The sequence below is a fragment of the Mustelus asterias genome, chromosome 29 (assembly GCF_964213995.1).
Source record: "Mustelus asterias chromosome 29, sMusAst1.hap1.1, whole genome shotgun sequence".
In the NCBI taxonomy this organism is placed as follows: Eukaryota; Metazoa; Chordata; class Chondrichthyes; order Carcharhiniformes; family Triakidae; genus Mustelus; species Mustelus asterias.
The window spans coordinates 17,251,491-17,272,049 of NC_135829.1; the positions used below are offsets into that span (position 1 = coordinate 17,251,491).

General features: G+C 48.7%; 2 protein-coding genes across 2 annotated transcripts in view; both read right to left on the reverse strand.

Annotated features, from left to right (window-relative positions):
- The window catches only part of cib2 (calcium and integrin binding family member 2), a 101,660-nt gene extending 92,455 nt beyond the window's left edge, over window positions 1–9,205 (reverse strand). The window contains exons 1-2 of the mRNA XM_078199820.1: window positions 9,155–9,205; window positions 5,515–5,687 (exon numbers count right to left, since the gene is read on the reverse strand). Of these exons, the coding sequence (XP_078055946.1) occupies window positions 5,515–5,687; window positions 9,155–9,205 (224 nt within the window). The remainder of the gene's footprint in view (window positions 1–5,514; window positions 5,688–9,154) is intronic.
- slc25a44a (solute carrier family 25 member 44a) overlaps window positions 1–20,559 on the reverse strand; it is a 352,818-nt gene that overhangs the window by 49,368 nt on the left and 282,891 nt on the right. The gene's annotated exons all lie outside the window — the stretch shown is intronic.

Consider the following 20,559-nt stretch of genomic DNA (forward strand, 5'->3'; position numbering starts at 1 on the left):
GCTGCCTCACAGCGCCAGGGACGCAGGTTCAATTCCAGCCTCGGGTGACTGTGCAGAGTTTGTACATTCTCCCCATGTCTGTGTGGGTTTCCTCCAGGTGCTCCAGTTTCTTCCCACAGTCCAAAGATGTGTGCGTTAGGTGGATTGGCCATGCTAAATTGCCCCTAGTGTTGGGGGCCTAGCAGGGTAAATACATGGGGATGGGGCCTGGGTAGGATTGTCATTGGTGCAGGCTCGATGGGTCAAATGGCCTCCCTCTGCACCGAAGGGATTCTGTTCTATGAGAGAAGAGGTCCTTCAGCCCATCGGTCTCTCAAAGCAGCTCCTCCCTCCCTTTCCAAAGAGTTCTTCTCAGTCCAATAGTATTTTCCAATAGACCACAAGCAATGCATCAAGTCACACAAACCAAATATCTCTGTGTTCCTCCAATCCTGGCTTCTTGAGAATTCCCCATTTTTATCACTTTACCATTGGTGGTCATGACGTCACTTGCCTGGGCCTCAAGTTCTTGAATACCCTCCCTAAACCTCTGTGCCTCTCTACCTTTCCTCCCGTGGGTCATCTGTCCTAGGTTGGACAGGCTTGGGTTGTTTTCGTTGAGCAGAGAAGACCGAGGGGCGACCTGATCGAGATGTACAAGATTATGAGGGACATGGACAGGGTGGATAGGGAGCAGCTGTTCCCCTTAGTTGAAGAGTCAGTCACGAGGGGACATAGGTTCAAGGTGAGGGGTGGGAGGTTTACAGGGGATGTGAGGAAAAACCTTTTTTACCCAGAGGGTGGTGAGGGTCTGGAATGCGTTGCCTGGGAGGGTGGTGGAGGTGGGTTGCCTCACATCCTTTGAAAAGTACCTGGATGAGTACTTGGCACGCCATGACATTCAGGGCTATGGGCCAAGTGCTGGCAGATGGGATTAGTTGGGAGGTCAGGTGTTTCTTGCGTGTCAGTGCAGACTCGATGGGCCGAAGGGCTTCTTCTGTATAATCCTATGATTCTAAAATCTCTGTCTAAGGCTCCAAGTTAAATTTTGCTATGTGAAACCTTTCATTTCAACATTTTTGGGTATCTTCATAGAGACAATCATAGAATCCCTACAGTGCAAAAGGAGGCCATTTGGCCCATCGAGTCTGCACCAACCGCAATCCCAGGCCCTATCCCCGTAATCCCACATATTTACCCCACTAATCCCTCTAAGCTACGCATCCTGGGATACGAATGGGCAATTTAGCATGGCCAATCCATCTAACCCGCACGTCTTTTGGACTGTGGGAGGGAACCGGAGCACCCGGAGGAAACCCACGCAGACACGGGGAGAACGTGCAGACTCCGCACAGACAGTGGCCCAAGCCAGGAATCGAACCTGGGTCCTTGGTGCTGTGAGACAGCAGTGCTAACCACATTACCACTGTGGCACTCCTGTTATTGATGCTATGTAAATGGTGTTGTTGTTGTTGTGTATCTTCCTGGGCTGTGTACCATCTCATTCAGCAACTGAGAGATAGCCGCAACTTTAGGACATGTTCTCACAGTTTAACAGCATTTGGTGCCCACGCCAGTGAGAAAACCAAAATGTTTCCCGCTGACGCTGACTGCGCCAGTCAGGTGGGATTCGTCCATCTGAGAGAGACAAGTTAATGCACCTGGGGAAACTTGTCAGTTTCAAGAGAAGGGGGTCATCCTTCTTAAAGGGCTGGAAGGGGCAGTCCAGCCTTGAAATCCCCATCCCAGGGGAGAGTAGCGAGGTCACCCCCTTGCACCTAGCCCAAGCCCACCCAACCCGCAGGATCCTGGGGGGATCCTCACTCTGCAGCTTGGCATGGCAGAGGGGCACATGGGCACTGGACCTCCCTCCAATGGGAGGCACGGTGGCACAGTGGTTAGCACTGCTGCCTCACAGCGCCAGGGACCCGGGTTCGATTCCCGGCTTAAGTCACTGTCTGTGTGGAGTTTGCACGTTCTCCCCATGTCTGCGTGGGTTTCCTCCGGGTGCTCTGGTTTCCTCCCACAGTCAAAGGTGTGCAGGTTAGGTGGATTGGCTGTGCTAAATTGCCCCTTAGTGTCCCAAGATATGCAGGTTAGATAGATTGGCCATGCTAAATTGCCCCTTAGTGTTCAAAGATGTGCAGGTTACGTGGATTGGCCGTGCTAAATTGGCCTTTGGTGTCCAAAGATGTGCAGGTTAGGTGTATTAGCCATGCTAAATTGCTCCTTTGTGTCCAAAGATGTGCAGGTTAGGTGGATTGACCATGCTAAATTGCCTCTTAGTGTCCCAAGATAGGTAGGTTAGATAGATTGGCCATGCTAAATTGCCCCTTAGTGTCCAAAGATGTGTAGGTTAGGTGGATTGGCCATGCTAAATTGCCCCTCTGTGTCCCAAGATGGGTAGGTTAGGTGGATTGGCCATGCTAAATTGCCCCTTAGTGTCCCAAGATGGGTAGGTTTGATGGATTGGCCATGCTAAACGTGCAGGATAACTGGGATGAGGCGGCAGGGTGGGCCTGGGTGGGATGCTCTTTTGGAGGGTTGGTGCAGACTCAATGGGCCGAATGGGCTCTTTCTGCACTGTTGGGATTCTGTGAATGATGTTGTTGGTGTTCAAAAATGTGCAGGTTAGATTAATTGGCCATGCTAAATTGCCCCTTAGTGTGAGAGGGATTAGCAAGGTAAATACGTGGCGTTATGGGGCTAGGGCCTGGCTGGGATTGTGGTCAGTGCAGACTCGATGGGCCGAATGGCCTCCTTCTGCACTGTAGGGATTCTATGATTCTAGGATTCTATGATAACATATCTGCTGCCCTTGTGCTTCTAGATGGTAGATGTTGTGTGTTTGGAAGATGCTGCCTAAGGAGCTTTGGTGCGTTCCTGCATCGTCAAGGCATTGTGTTCTGTTTTATCGCTCTTTCGTTCCATCTCGTTTAAATCTTGCACTGTGACCTTGACCTTTCACCCATGATGCTCCACTTAGAATAAAATTCATGTCACATGGTTCAATGTAAACTCATCAATAACCACTGAATCATTCAACTGGCCTCACATCAGTGTAAGGGCTGCTGTGAATGTCCCGACACCCCTAGGATCTTTACTACATTGGAGCAGATGTTTCTGGTTCTTCCAAATTTATAAATAATTAAAAATAAGACTCTTAAAAAAGGACTCGCATCAAATATCCCTGAATAATAGGAGGGATCGTATTAGAGGGGGCCATTCCATCGCAAGATGTCAATACTATTTGTTTTCTGATATCATCTGAAACAATAGAGTAATTGTTTGAATCATAGAATCACTACAGTGCAGAAGGTGGCCGTTCGGCCCATCAAGTCTGCACTGACTCTCTGACAGTATCTTATACAGGCCCTCACCCAGTAACCACACATATCTACCGTGGCTAATCCACCTCACCCGCACATTTTTGGACACTAAGGGGCAATTTAGCATGGCCAATCCACCTAAGCACACATCTTTGGACACTAAGGGGCAATTTAGCATGGCCAATCCACCTAACCTACACATCTTTGCACTGTGGGAGGAAACCGGAGCACCCGAAGGAAATCCGCACAGACATGGGGAAATGTGCAAACTCCACACAGAGAGTCACCCCAAGGCCAGAATCGAATCCGGGTCACTGGCACTGAGAGGCAGCAATGCTAACCACTGTGCCACCGTGCTGACTCAATGGGCTGAATGGCCTCCTTTGGTGCTGTAACCGTTTAGTGATTAGAGATCAAGATTGGCATTGAGATTTGATCTTCTGCATTCAGCACTTTCTCCCAGAAAGAGCAGCTCATTCTGATTATACGACAACTTAGCGTTTACTCAAAGATTACTCGCCAAGCCTCATAAATCTTTAACTGCGAACGCTATAGAACTATAATCAGTAAACACAATCGAACTTTTACAATGAAATTGCAACACTGTTAAAATTTGAGAATTGATTTGAAGAGCCCTTTTATATTGTTCCAAACATCCTTTGCCAAGACAAGGGGCACCTGGTGCTTCGGAATGTGATTTTTTAAAAGAAAGACTTGAATTTTTACATCACATATCCTGACCTTAGGATGTCTCCGAGTGCTTTACAGCCAATGAAATGGTTTTTGAATTGTACTCAGCGTTGTAAAGGAGGAACCAAATTGTACACAGCAAGATCCCACAAACAACAATGTGGTAATGATCACATCGTCTGATTTTTGTGATCTTGGTATTCAAGAGGCGGCTGGATATAGCACTTGGGGCGAATGGGACCTAAGGTTATGGGGAGAAAGCAGGATTAGGCTATTGAGTTGGACGATCAGCCATGATCGTGATGAATGGCGGAGCAGGCTCGAAGGGCCGAATGGCCTCCTCCTGCTCCTATCTTCTATGTTTCTATGTTGGCTGAGGGTTCAGTATTGGTTAGGAAACTGGGGAGGTCTCGCCCACTCTTCTGCCAAATGGTGACTTGGCATCTCTTGCACCCAGACCCGGGGGAAGGCTTGATTTAACCTCCCACGCAAAGGGTGGCATCTCCCCTCGGGACTACCAGCGGAGACTTAGAAAGAACAAAGAACAAAGAAAAGTGCAGCACAGGAGCAGGCCCTTCGGCCCTCCAAACCTGTGCTGATCATGATGCCCTAACTAAACTAAAAAAAAATCCTTCTGTCCTTACTCGGTCCGTATCCCTCTATTCCCTCCCTATTTATCTACCCATCCAGATGTCTCTTGAATGTTGCTAATGTGCCGGCTTCCACCACCTCCTTTGGCAGCGCGTTCCAGGCACCCACCACTCTCTGCGTGAAAAACATCCCCCGCACATCTCCCTTAAACATTCCCCTTCTCACCTTGAACCTGTGCCCGCTTGTAATTAACACTTCCACTCTGGGAAAAAGCCTCTGACTATCCACCCTGTCTGTGCCTCTCATAATTTTGTAGACCTCTCTCAGGTTTCCCCTCAGCCTCTGTCTTTCCAGTGAAAACAATCCTAGTTTATTCAATCCCTCCTCATAGCCAACACCCTCGAGACCAGACAACATCCTGGTGAACCTCCTTGCATTCTCTCCAAAACTTCCAGGTCCTTCCGGTAGTGTGGTGACCGGAACTGAACGCAATAGTCCAAATGCGGCCTAACCAAGGTTTTCTCTAGCTAGGGCGGGATTTTCCAGCCGCGCTCACTCCGAGGCTGGAAATTCCCACCCGGGATCAATGAACCTTTGCATGGTCCAAACCTCCCCGCCTGTTACGATTCCCATGGCGGGCGGGACGCGAAAATTCCGCCCTTTCTGTTCAAGTGAGAAATGATCACCCACCCTCTGTTTCAGAGGGTGGGGGTGAATAACTCCAGTCACAGCTCTCCCCGAAACCTGAGGACAGTGTGCCCAGTTTTCTTTATTCATTCATGGGATATGGGTATCGCTGGTTGGCCAGTATTTATTGCCCATCCCTAGTTGCCCTTGAACTGAGTGGCTTGGAAAGTGTAACGACTTTACTCAGGCAATTGAGGTAGGCCTGTTAGGACATGAACTCCCTGATTAAAGGCCTTACTTCAGGTGGCTGACAGAGAGAAGAGCCGTGGATGCCGGAGTGACCAGGATCGGGGACGTGCTAGGCGGCGGAGGAGTGGACTGGATGAACCCCACGAGCTCATTGAGCGCGCGGGGTTGGCCGTCTGGCACGCGGCCAAAACCACCCAAGACCTGAGGACAGTCGTGCTCGGACTGAGGGCACACGTGGTCTCGAAGAGGCGCAACTGTGCGGTGGGATCTCACTCAAGCGTACCCCTGCTCGGACAGAATTTCACATTGGCACTAAACCTAGAACCCCCCCCTCCCGGGTCAGGTGCCCTGGGTGACTGTCTGCCCCTCTACCATGGCTATATTCACGGCCAGGTGTCCCTGGAAAGAGAGCATGCAGTGTCCGGGGGCACAGTTGATGCCTTCCGTGCCCGCTGGGCACTGCAGGGACTGGGATGTATTACTGACTCTTTTAATCACATTTTAATTTGATGTTCTAAGTTTCCTTTCCACTTTGTCTTTTGTTTTGGGCGGTTCCCCTCCTTTTAGGGAGCTGCCCCTTTTGAGTTGCCCCTGAGTTAGTTTGATTTTGTTTATTTGGTTGGACAACATCCGGCACGGTAGCACAGTGGTTAGCACTGCTGCTTCACAGCTCTAGGGACCTGGGTTCGATTCCCGGCTTGGATCACTGTCTGTGTGGAGTTTGCACATTCTCCTCGTGTCTGCGTGGGTTTCCTCCGGGTGCTCCGGTTTCCTCCCACAGTCCAAAGATGTGCGGGTTAGGTTGATTGGCCAGGTTAAAAAAAATTGCCCCTTAGAGTCCTGAGAAGCGTAGGTTAGAGGGATTAGCGGGTAAAATATGTGGGGGTAGGGCCTGGGTGGGATTGTAGTCGGTGCAGACTCGATGGGCCGAATGGCCTCCTTCTGCACTGTAGGGTTTCTATGACAACAAAAGATGTCCCTGATTAAGGGTCAAATTGATGATCTAATCAGGGAGCCTCTTGCTTTGTATTTAACCAGGCGTGTCAGTTCCTCTGGGACTCCGAGTGTAGGCTGCTAACTGATAGCACTCTGTATGCTGTTGTCAGACTTGTAAATAAAGGGATTTTGGTGAAGGGACTTCTGCCTCCAAGGACTTATTACAGTAGGCCATTTCAGAGGGCAGTTGAGAGTCAACCACATTGCTGTGGCTCTGGAGTCACATGTAGGCCAGACCAGGTAAGAACGGCAGATTTCCTTCCCTAAAGGACATTAGTGAACCAGATGGGTTTTTCCTGACAATCGACAATGGTTTCATGGTCATCAGTAGATTCTTAATTCCAGATTTTCTTGATTGAATTCAAATTCCACCACCTGCTGCAGTGAGATTTGAACCCGGCTCCCCAGAGAATTAGTTGAGTTTCTGGATTAATAGTCTAGCCATAATACCACTAGGCCATCGCCTCCCCAGCTGCTGAGATGTTCACTATCGCACTGAGAGAGGAGCTCCGTGGCTATTCTGTGATGAATGGCTCCTGAGGAACTAACTGATGGGAATCTGCTGACATCCCATTGCACTGTCTGAACTCAGTCTCACATTCTGCAGCTTCAAGAATCACCTCCTATCAGAGTTTTACAAAGCTCATCACCCTCTGTCTCATCCTCCTGATACTGCGCACACCAATGTCACAGAGTATACACCATTACAGTGCACACCATTACAATACACACCATTACAGTATACACCATTACAGTGCACACCATTACAATACACACCATTACAGTATACACAATTACAGTACACACCATTACAGTGCACACCATTACAATACACGCCATTACAGTATACACAATTACAATACACACCATTACAGTATACACCATTACAGTGCACACCATTACAATACACACCATTACAGTATACACAATTACAGTACACACCATTACAATATGCACAAGTACAGCACACACCATTACAATGCACACCATTACAGTGTACACCATTACAATGCACACCAGTACAGTACACATCATTGCAGTGAACACCATTTAAAAGCACCCCATTACAGTTCACACAATCACAGCACACAGCATCAGAATACACACCATTACAATACACACTACAATACACACCATCACAGTGCACACTATCACAGTGCACACCATTACAGTGTACACCATTACACTACACACCTTCACAATACACACCTTCATAGTACACACCATTACAGTGCACACCATTACAGTGTACATCATTGCAGCACACATCATTATAGTGCACACCAAAACAATACACACCATTACAGTACACACCATTACAGTATACACCATCACAGTGCACACCATTACAGTGCACACTATTACAGCACACACCATTACAGTGTATACATCATCACAGTACACACAATTACAGGGCACACCATCATAGTACACACCATTACAGTACACACCATCACTGTACACTATGACAGTATACAGCATTACAATACACAATATTACAGTATGCACAATTACAGTACACACCATTACGGCACACAACATCACAGTACACACTGTTACAGTACACACCATCGCTGTACACACTATCACAGTACACAGCATCACAGTACACACCATCACTGTACATACCATTACAGTGTACATTATTACACACACCACAGTCCACACCATTACAGTCCACACCATTACAGTACACACCCTTACAGTACACACCATTACAGTGTACATTATTACAGTACACACCAGCTCTGTGACAGTCCTTTGCAATATGATCAATGCTGGGGGGGGGGGGGGTTAAAGTTAATTCTGTCCATTCACGATTTTTGTTCTCATGTGATGAATGAGCTTGTCCCCATTCCCCCTGTGGACACTGCCCCATGCCTGGGCCTCCAGTTTGACCCAGAGCGGACTCTGCAATGAGTGATTGAGGCGGGATTGCACAGGCTGCCGGCTGGCAGGCGGACACTGCGGCTTAATGCAGGTCGTTAACGTGAGCCTTGGTCACTCGATCATCATGGACACAGCCTCAGACACCGCACACAGGGGCTTGGCGACCTCCCCTTACCGAATCCCCACTCCCCAAGTTTGAGTGTGTCTGATCCCTGCTTCCCAATCCCACCTCCCCTCCCCCGGCACATTCACCAGCAACAACGTACTGGAAAGCAACTGGGAGAAGCCACAATTCTTGGGATGGATTCAGCGAGGAGAAATTTATGAAGGTTTATCTGAAATGTTGTGAGACAGAGACAGAGAGAGAGAGAGCATCTATGTTTAAGGCTTTGAAACGTGTAAATACCATCACCAACACAAGAAAAACAGCTCAAAAACTTTCTGCTCAATCCCCTCCTCCCTTTAAACTTTGAGTAGCACTGGTGAATTATGAGTTTAATCTTGTCCTAGGGATTTTGTGAAGAGGTCTATTCTGGGGGGTGGGGGAACAGGGTTTGAAAAATCTCCACAAAATTCACACCTGGCAAAACACATTTCCAGAAATATTTTGACTTGAGATGAATTGGAAAGCCTGGGGTTTTGTTTGGAAAGCAGTGGGTTAGTTTTAACTCGGGGCAGTTTTATTAAGAAGTGGAGTTACATAGACAGGTAAACCTTCCCCCCCCCCCCCCCCCACCCCCTCCACCACCCACCTTTCCCCCACCCCCCTCCCCTCCAGCCAGTTTGATTCCCCTCTCTCTTACCTGGTAAGCGTCTAGTTGTTCATCAGTAAATATCGTCTGCTTATTACCCATCTTAAACCACTGATACGCGGCTTAAACAGATGCATCACATTGGCAGTCCCGGGCGCCCCTTCTACCGGATGCATTTAGAGCATTTCACACAGCCACGCGTGAGATTCCCAAACCCGCATTGAATTCCGAAAAGCAGCATCAGCCGAATGAGACTTTGTTATTTTTATTTTCTTTCCCCTTCCCTCTCTCTCTCTCTCTCTGTGTTGAGGTTCAGCTGCTGGGAGCAGCTCTAGGCAAAGAGGGAAGGGTCACATTTCCTCCCTCTGCCTCCCCCCACCCCCCCACCCCCCAGCTTTTGCCTTGTTGTGTTATATCTGCTCTCCTCCTGCCCGCTGTCTGTTTCAGCACCACTGCTGGATGGACAGCTCCCCCGCTCTGAGCCGAGCTTCCTGCCACTGGAGAGCGGAGGGTGAGGGCTCTTGCTGTGGTTTCAACTTCCCAGGGCAGTGACTGTTGTCGCTGCAGCATGGATTTGCTATTTCCATTGCTTACACCCCCCCCCCTCCTCCCACCCCAGCTTTGATTTTCACTGTAGCTTCATTGCAGTGTTAATGTATACCCACTGATAAATAAACTTTACTTTAAGGGACTGCATGAAATGCTGCAGTCTTTTTGAGTGAAGTATTAAAGTGTGTTCAGGCATCATTTGTCTCAGGTTTGTTCATTAGTGTCACAAGTAGGCTCACACGGGTTCGATTCCCGGCTCGGGTCACTGTCTCTGTGCAGAGTCTGCACGTTCTCCTCGTGTCTGCGTGGGTTTCCCTCCGGGTGCTCCGGTTTCCTCTCACAGTCCGAAAGACGTGCTGGTTAGGGTGCATTGGCCATGCTACATTCCCCCTCAGTGTACCCGAACAGGCGCCGGAGTGTGGCGACTAAGGGATTTTCACATTGGCTTCATTGCAGTGTTAATGTAAGCCTATTTGTCACTAATAAATAATAAAATACTTTAGAATTTTCATCCTTGAATTCACAATCTTCCATCCAGCTCCTCCTCCCTACCTCTGTATTTCCCCAAAGAAGTAAGAGTTTTAATAACACCAGGTTAAAGTCCAACAGGTTTATTTGGCAGCAAATACCATTAGCTTTCGGAGCGCTGCTCCTTCGTCAGATGGAGTGGAAATGTGCTCTCAAACAGGGCACAGAGGCACAAAAATCAAGTTACAGAATACTGATTAGAATGCGAATCCCTACAGCCAACCAGATCGTAAAGATACAGACAATGTGAGTGGAGGGAGCATTCAGCACAGGTTAAAGAGATGTGTATTGTCTCCAGACAGGACAGCCAGTGAGATTTTGCAAGTCCAGGAGGCAAGCTGTGGGGGTCACTGATAATGCGACATAAACCCAACATCCCGGTTTAGGCCATCCTCATGTGTGCGGAACTTGGCTATCAGTTTCTGCTCAGCAACTCTGCCGTGTGTCGTGAAGGCCGCCTTGGAGAACGCTACCAAATAAACCTGTTGGATTTTAACCTGGTGTTATTAAAACTCTTACTGTGTTCACCCCAGTCCAACGCCGGCATCTCCACATCATTTTCCCAAAGACCCACGCCACGCTGAAATCTCTGCCTTCTCTCACTTTGTCCTCTCGTTCATCACATTTTTATCAGGCCGCTATTAGTGCCTGGACCCCAAACTCAGGAATTCCCTCCCTTCACTTCCCTGCCTCTATACCTCACTTACCTGCTTACACTTCCCTTAAAATCTACCTCCTTGACCAAGCTTTAGGTCATCTGATGTTGTAACTCCCTGGGCAGGATTTTATGACCTCGCTTGTCCTGGAACTGTAAAATCCCACCCGAGGACAATGGACCTTCCCATTGTCCGCCCATTTCCCGCTTCGATTCCCGTGGCGGGCGGGGCGGAAAATTCCGGCACTTAGTCACACCATCCACATAGCAGGCAAAGACCATCTCCATCAAGAGAGAATCCAATCATCTCCCCTTCACATTCAACGGCATCACCATAGCTGAATCCCCAAATTTACATCCTGGGGATTTCTCTGAACTGAACCAGCCACTCAAATATCGTGGCGTCAAGAGCAGGTCAGAGGCTGGGAATTCTGCGGAGGGTAACTCACCTCCTGACCCTCCAGAGCCTGTCCACCATCTACAAGTCACAAGTCAGGAGCGTGATGGAATACTTGCCTGGATGGGTGCAGCTCCAACAACACTCAAGAAGCTCGACACCATCCAGGACAAAGCAGCCCCGCTTGATTGGCACCCCATCCACCACCTTCAACATTCAATCTCTCCACCACCGATGCACAGTGGCAGCAATGCGTGCCATCCACAAGATGCACTGCAGCAGCTCACCAAGGCTTCTTAGACAGTACCTTCCAAACTCACAACCTCTACCATCTAGAAGGACAAGGGCAGCAGATACCTGGTTGCATCTGCATCACCTGCAAGTTCCCCTCCACTCACCAGCCTGACTTTGAAATATATCCCGTCATTCCTTCACAGTCGCTGGGCGGAATTTCCCCATCCCGCCCATCACGGGAATCACAGCGGGTGGGACAGAACATTCGGCAGACCATGCAAAGGTCCGTTGACCTCAGGCAGGAATGTCCGGCCTTGGGGGGTGAGCGCGGCTGGAAAATCCTATCCGCTGGGTCAAAATCCTGGAACTCCCATCCTAACAGCACCGTGGGTGTACCTACACCTCAGGAACTGCAGTGATTCGAGAAGGCAGCTCACCCCCACCTTCTGAAAGGATGAGCAATAAATACTGGCCTGGACAGCAGTGCCCACATCACGTGAAAGAGTTTTTAAAAATTTGCTGTGTCTTATGAACTCTCCTATGAACTCACTTGCCAAGCTTGACTGCTTTGAAGGTGCTATATGAATGAAAATTGTTTTTGTTGTTGGGTCAGACATGTAGGTATTGAAGGAAAGGAACACAACATGGTTTGAGAATTTAGTTGGGGGGGGGTTAGTTCTGAGCCTGTGGCCTCGGCAACTGAAGGCACAACCAATGATTGAGTGGCATAAAGTCAGGAGACCAGAATGAGAGGGAGACAGTGCTGGATACAGGGTTAGGATTATATATTCACCAGAGCTTAGAAGAGTGAGAGGGGATCTCAGTGAAACTTATAAAATTCTAACAGGGTTAGACAGGGTGGATTCAGAAAGAATGTTCCATATGGTGGGGGAGTGCAGAACTAGGGGTCATAGTTTGAGGATAAGGGGCAAACCTGTTAGAACTGAGGTAAGCCTTTAGTCCAAAGATGTGTAGGTTAGGTAGATTGGCCATGCTAAATTGTCCCTTAGTGCCAGGGGGATTAGCAGGGTAAATGCATGGGGTTATGGGGATAGGGCCTGGGTGGGATTGTGGTCGGTGCAGACTCGATGGGCTGAATGGCTTCTTTCTGCACTGTAGGATTCTATGATTCTATGACTGAGGTGAGGAGAAACTTCTTCACTCAGAGGGTGGTGAATGTGTGGAATTCACTACCACAGAAAATAGTTGAGGCCAAAACGTTGTGTGATTTCAAGAAGAAATTAGCTCTTGGGGCTAAAGGGATCAAGGGATTATGGGGAGGAAGGGGGGGGGGGGGATCAGGATATTGAATTCAATGATCAGCCATGATCAAAATGAATGGTAGAGCAGGCTCAAAGGGCCGAATGGCCTATTCCTGCTTGTATTTTCTATGGGTGAGATTTTCCAGCATTGGGGCGAATGCAGCTGGAAAATCCCACGGTCAGCGGACCTTTGCATGGTGTCCGCCACCACCTCCCGCCCCTGCCCCCCAAATTCCGGTCAATGTTTCTATGTTTCTATGGGCTGAGAAGGCAAGATGGAGGAAATCTTAGCTGAAACATATTCTTCCTTTAAGGTATAACAAGCAGCCAGGACCCATGTTCCTGGTTGGTATTTGTATCTCCGGTATCTCTTCATTTTAACCAAACTCTGTCAATTTTCAAAACTATTTTTCCTTTTCCAAAACAATCTCAATGATGAAGATATCCGACTGACTCGCAAAAAGGGATGCCTGCAGTTTGCCAGAAGTAGCCTTGGCGCTCCCAGGAGCACTGGAGGGGGAATCGAATTACCAGCCGGGTTCCTGCTCCCAATTACTAGCCACTGACCCCTGCTGGCGAGTGTGTGCGTGGCAGGATGTGGGATCAGGCTGTCTACATAGCTGTCCAAAGAGCTTTGCCCGGCTCTGAAACTCTGAGACAAGGCCTACAAAAGAAGACATGCATTTCCATAGCGCCTTCAATGATCTCAGGATGCTGCAGAGTGGTTGACCACCAATGAACTGCCGTTGAATTGCAAGGGGATTGGAGTCCAGGAGTAAAGAAGTCTTGCTATAATTTGCACAGGGTTTTGGAGAGGCCACATCTGGAGCACTGTATGCAACTTTGGTCTCCGTATTTAAGAAAGGATAGAATCCCTACAGTGCAAAAGGAGACCATTCGGCACATCGAATCTGTATCGACCACAATCCCACCCAGGCCCTATCCCTATAACCTAGGTAGCCCCCCCTGACACTAAAGGGCAATTTACTATGGCCAATCCACCTAACCAGCACATCTTCCAGACTCTGGGAGGAAACTAGAGCACCCAGGGGAAACCCATGCAGACACGGGGAGGATGTGCAGACTCCACATAGACAGTGACCCAAGCCAGGGTTGAACCCAGGTCCCTGGCGTGTGAGGCAGCAGTGCTAACCACTGTGCTTGCATTGGAGATGGTACAGCAAAGATTCACTAAATTGTTCCCTGGGATGAGGGGGTGTCCTATGATGAGGGGTTGAGTAAACTGGGTCTATATTCTCTGGGGTTTAGAAGAATGAGAGGCAATCTTATTGATACCTTCAAAATTCTGAATGGGCTTTGATAGGATAGACCAGTGGTTCCCAAACTTTTTTCACTGGGCCGCACTTTCGGAATAAAAATTTGCTCGCTCCACACCGAATTTTTTATTGATAAGAAATACATTCAAAAACAAAAAAAAACAACTCCTAGCAGTGCTTGATTCATAACATAGAACACAACTACTTTATAATATGATCATGGGACATCCAGAAAGTATAAAACAATGCTTGTTTAAACCGTGTTTAAATGTTTCTTTGATTGTCCTTGAATCTTCCCGCCACACTTGCCATCCTCTCTCGCCGCACCAGTGTGGCGCGCCGCACCCTTTGGGAACCACTGGGATAGACGCTGAGAGTTTGATTTCACTGGTCGGGGAATCTAAAACACAGAGGGGTGAGGTTGGCACAGTCTCAGAATAAGGGAACGAACATTTAAGATTGAGATGTGGAGAAATCACTTCACACGAAGGTTTTTAAAAAATTTATCAGTGTCACAAGTGGGCTTTCATTAACACTGCAATGAAGTTAGTGTAAAATCCCCTAGTCGCCACACTCTGGCGCCTGTTCGGGTACACTGAGGGAGAATTTAGCACAGCCAATGCACCTAGCCAGTCTTTCTGATTGCGGGAGGAAACCGGAGCACCTGGAAGAAACCCACGAAGACACGGGGAGAACATGTAGACTCCGCACAGACAGTGACCCAAGCCGGGAATCGAACTGAGGTCCCTTGCGCTGTGAGGCAGCAGTGCTAACCAAATTGCTCCAATCAACCTAACCAGCACATCTTTGGAGTGTTGGTTGAGAAATAAATATGCACGGGACACAAAGGGGGAGGTATGAATTGAAAGTGTGCCATGGAATTTTTTTACATCTTCCTGAGAGGGGACACAGCTTAACGATGAACCTGGGAGACAATGCATCAGACAATCTAGTGCTGCCTCAGTACTGCATTGAGTGTCAGGCTGGATTTTGGGCTCAAGTCTTTGGAGTAGCGAACCCACAGCCCACACTTGAACTCATTTGTTTCTCGTTTCAAGGCTTCATTCTATGATCATCTTGCTGGTGCCAGTACAGAGCGAGACTGTGGATAGTTGGGAACCTGTCTCGGGGGCAGGGAATTCAGATGGTGTTCGTAAAGCAGAAGTGGAAATGAATAGGGTTGAGAAGCATTTTCCGATCAGGGCCAGTGTGATCTCCTGGACTCGTTTCGATCGCCACAGGGGGTCGGAGAGGAATTTCCCAGATTTTTTTTCCCCCATATTGGCCCTGGGGTTTTTCACTCTGGGTTTTCGCCTCTCCCTGGAGATCACATGGTCTGGAATGGGGGGGTGGGGGTGAGTTAATAGGTTGTGATGAACAAAGCATCGTAGCTGTGAGGGACAGCTCGGTGGATAGGATATTAGGATGTAGATAGGCTGGAAAATTGGGCGGGGATCCTGAATTCAGGATTCAATCCTGGACCGGGGAGCGGCGCGGGCTTGGAGGGCCGAAGGGCCTGTTCCTGTGCTGTATTGTTCTTTGTTCTTTGTTCTTTGTTCATTTACTTCAAACTCAGAGGCTGTGTGACGGCCGTCATGGATCTGCCTAGTAACAGCCGCAACAAGGATTTAACAAGGTTTGATAGGATGCGACCTGTCCAGCAACAAGTAGAAATCTGCTTCACGGCAGCAGCAGTAGCCATTCAAAAGATATGATTTTCCCAGTAATGAGATTAGCAGGCATCTGGTCAGAACCACGTTTAAATCGCCCTATTAGTAGGAAACAGCTTAGCTACACAGGCCCTTTCAAAGTGGATGTTGAAAACAGGTCACCAGGTTTCCTGTTCAAAAAAAAAAGCAGGATGTTGTGGTCCTTTTCAAAACGTGACGAGATGTTCTGTGATCCTATGTTCAAAAGGAAAGCAGGATGTTCTGTTTGTAACACACATTTTGTAGAAGGAGTTATGATGATGAGGATCTCTCAGTTCAGGTGATGGAATAGCCAACATGAAGAGGGAAATTGCCTGATATAATTCATGTGCACTTTATATAAGGAAAGGGAAAGGTGTATTTTTAAATGTACAGTAATTGTTTTTTTATTCATTCATGGGACATGGGCATCACTGGCTGGCCAGCATTTATTGCCCATCCCTAGCTGCCCTTGGAGGGCAGTTGAGAGTCAACCACATTGCTGTGGATCTGGAGTCACATGTAGGCCAGACCAGGTAAGGACGGCAGATTTCCTTCCCTAAAGGACATTAGTGAACCAGATGGGTTTTCCCGACAATGGTTCCATGGTCATCAGTAGATTCTTAATTCCAGATATTTTTTATTGAATTCAAATTACACTACATGCCATGGAGAGGATTTGTCTGTGCGGAGTCTGTACATTCTCCCCGTGTCTGCGTGGGTTTCCTCCGGGTGCTCCGGTTTCCTCCCGCAATCAGAAAGACGTGCTGGTTAGGGTGCATTGGCCGTGCTAAATTCTCCTTCAGTGTACCCAAACAGGTGCCGGAGTGTGGCGACTGGGGGATTTTACAGTAACTTCATTGTAGTGTTAATGGAAGCCTACTTGTGACACTAATAAAAAAAAGCTGAGCTTCAGGATTAATAGTCTAGCGATAATACCACTAGACCAGCGCCTCCCTGTTTAGGCTGCGACTGTAGCAGCAGTAATGCAGCTGGTCTGTGGGTCACAAGGGATGGCCATTTTGTAAATGGGTCGCTGGGAAAAATGTTTGGAAACCAGTGACCCAGATGACTCAGAGATTAGTGACGATGTGCATACGCTGTCTAAGGAGCCTTGGCGAGTTGCTGCAGTGCATCTTGTAGATGCTGCACTGCTGGTTGGTGTTGGTGGTGGAGGGAGTGGATGTTTGTGGATGGGGTGCCACTCAAGCGGGGCTGCTTTTGCCTTCATCCAGAGGCTGCTCGCGCTGTTCTCTTCAAGACCCCTAGCAACCACGAGATCTCCCCACCACCGTGGCTCGCTGCTAAGTTCTGCCTCATCAAAACTGCCCCAACTCTCAATGACTCCAATTTACAAGTCCAATCTCAGTTCCACAAGCCCTCACCTTGACTATAAGTCTCTGGTGAAGGACTCTGTAAAACGGTGTCTGAAAACCAGGACAAAAGCGTTGCTTCCATCAGCTGGCTGGGTTAGATCCTGAGAGGATTGCCGTAAATCACTTGGGATCAGACATTCTCTCCAGGAGCCGGCGTTGCTTTTGATTTATTTTATTTTATTTCCCCTGCTTCTTCGACCTCTCTGCCCCCTTTCCGTCTCTAACTCTGTATTAAAACACGTTGTGAAGCTTTTCATACAGCGATGTTGACAGGGAGAATCACTTTCATGGCGCCTTCTGTTGAAGCTGGCCTTTGGTAACTCAGCAAGGTAAGACAATTCATCCCAACCACCTCACCCTTGAACTTAACGCTTCAATGTCAAACTGAAATGTAAAGTTAGATATTGAACTTAAAAGCGGTCATAAAATCCTTACAGTGCAGAAGGAGGCTGTTCGGCCCATCGAGTCTGCTCTGACTCTCTGACAGAGGGGGGAATTTTACCATCCTGTCCACCACGGGAATCGTAGCAGGCGGGGGGTGCGGATCATCAAAGGTCTGTCGACCTCAGGTGGGGTTTTCCGGTTTTGGGGCGAGTGTGGACGGAAAATCCCGTCTAGAATATCTTACCCAGGCCCTCTCCCCACCCTATTCCCATAACCGCACACATTCACCATTGCTAATCCATCTATACCTTCACATCTTTGGACACTAAGGGGCAATTCAGCATGGCCAATCCACCTAACCTGCACATCTTTGGATACTAAGGGGCAATTTAACATGGCCAACCCACCTAACTTGCACATCTTTGGACACTAAGGGGCAATTTAGCATGGCTAATCCACCTGACCTTCACATCTTGGGACACCAAGGGGCAATTTAGCATGGCCAACCCACCTAACCAGCACATCTCTTGGATTGTGGGAAGAAACCAGGGCAACCGGAGTAAACCCACACGCAAGCACAGGGAGAACGTGCAGACTCCGCACAGACAGTGACCCAAGGCCGGAATCAACCCCGGGTCCCTGGCAGCAGTGCTAACCACTGTGCCACCGTGCCGCGGGTTAAATTAGGTGAGATTGCCAAAGCTCAGGCTTATATTCTCATGAGTATAAAATTCAGGTACATTGGATCTTTTTGTCTAACAATATACTTTATTTATAAAATTTGGAAAAACACATTACCTAGCGGTATAAATCTGACATTACATAAAGTCAGAGTAGTGTTTTTCAACACAATACATGTGATGTCTCACTACACTTGCCGTTACAGGTAATATTCATAGAATCCCTACGGTGCTAAAGGAGGCCATTCAGCCCATCGAGTCTGCACCAACAACAATCCCACCCAGACCTTAACCTTATAACCCCAAGTATTTACCCTGCTAGTCCCCCTGATACTATGGAGCAATTTAGCATAGCCAATCCACCTAACCAAGCAATGATGTGTCTTCCACCCCCATCCCCACCCCCCCACCCCCACCCCACCCCCCTCGCCGCCCCCCTCCCCTTCCTATCCCACTGGTCTTGCCTTGGCACAGAGTTTGAGGAGCCATGAGAGCAATGCAGTGAAAGGTAGGTGAATGCTGCGCTTACAAAGCACAAAGTTGTGAATGACGTGCAGTTCACCAGGTGCACGCCACTTAAATCGGTTGTGAATGGCGCGGTCATTAGATTTGGAACGTGGATGTGATTCTGGTGAGCTGGGTTTTTAATGAGCATTCACGAGTTGCAAAGGGATGCAAATGTTGTCCCTGACATGGGGCAGAGATGTGTTTTGATTGTAATGTTTTGAGTGGATTGTTTGTGGCCCCTGGCGCTTATCCCCAGCAGGTATGTCCCTCTGGCACTTATCCCAGCAGGTATGTCCCCCTGGGGCTTATCCCAGCAGGTATGTCCCCCTGGGGCTTATCCCAGCAGGTATGTCCCCCTGGGGCTTATCCCAGCAGGTATGTCCCTCTGGCACTTATCCCCAGCAGGTATGTCCCCCTGGCGCTTATCCCCAGCAGGTATGTCCCCCTGGGGCTTATCCCCAGCAGGTATGTCCCTCTGGCACTTATCCCCAGCAGGTATGTCCCCCTGGGGCTTATCCCCAGCAGGTATGTCCCCCTGGGGCTTATCCTCAGCAGGTATGTCCCCCTGGGGCTTATCCCAACAGGTATATCCCCCTGGGGCTTATCCCCAGCAGGTATGTCCCCCTGGGGCTTATCCCCAGCAGGTATGTCCCCCTGGGGCTTATCCCCAGCAGGTATGTCCCCCTGGGGCTTATCCCCAGCAGGTATGTCCCCCTGGGGCTTATCCTCAGCAGGTATGTCCCCCTGGGGCTTTTCCCAACAGGTATATCCCCCTGGGGCTTATCCCCAGCAGGTATGTCCCCCTGGGGCTTATCCCCAGCAGGTATGTCCCCCTGGGGCTTATCCCAGCAGGTATGGCCCCAAGAGCTTGACCCGGTTAGTCTGGGCCTCCAGGGGCTGAGCCCCAGACGATTGCAGATAATCTACACTGTGCTATATTGGTTTGTCTTTTTTTCAATTTATTATTGTGAAATTATGATGTATTTTGATTTGTAATTGGATGAATTGTTTTGAATAAAAAGGTTGACATGGGGGCAGCAGGAAACTCAACCGTCCACTCCATGAAATTTGGGACAGGAAAATTTCAACGTATCTTCCGGCTGGCGGGAAGCTGATCTTTGCCAAAAGTCCAATTTTGTTCCAAATATTGGAAATTTGTTGCATATCCTCCAAAAGTCCAATCCATCAGGCAAACCAGCCTCCCATCCATTGACTCTGTCTACACTTCCCGCTGCCTCGGCAAAGCAGCCAGCATAATTAAGGACCCCACGCACCCCGGACATTCTCTCTTCCACCTTCTTCCGTCGGGAAAAAGATACAGAAGTCTGAGGTCACGTACCAACCGACTCAAGAACAGCTTCTTCCCTGCTGCTGTCAGACTTTTGAATGGACCTACCTCGCAGTAAGTTGATCTTTCTCTACACCCTAGCTATGACTGTAACACTACATTCTGCACTCTCTCCTTTCCTTCTCTATGAACGGTATGCTTTGTCTGTACAGCGCGCAAGAAACAATACTTTTCACTGTATGTTAATACATGTGTTTGAATGGGCGGCACGGTAGCACAGTGGTTAGCACTGCTGCTTCACAGCTCCAGGGACCTGGGTTCGATTCCTGGCTTGGGTCACTGTCTGTGTGGAGTTTGCACATTCTCCTCGTGTCTGCGTGGGTTTCCTCCGGGTGCTTCAGTTTCCTCCCACAGTCCAAAGATGTGTGGGTTAGGTTGATTGGCCATGCTAAACATTGCCCTTAGTGTCCTGAAATGCGTAGGTTAGAGGGATTAGTGGATAAATATGTAGGGATATGAGGGTAGGGCCTGGGTGGGATTGTGGTTGGTGCAGACTCGATGGGCCGAATGGCCTCTTTCTGTACTGTAGGGTTTCTATGATTTCTATGTGACAATAATGAATCAAATCAAA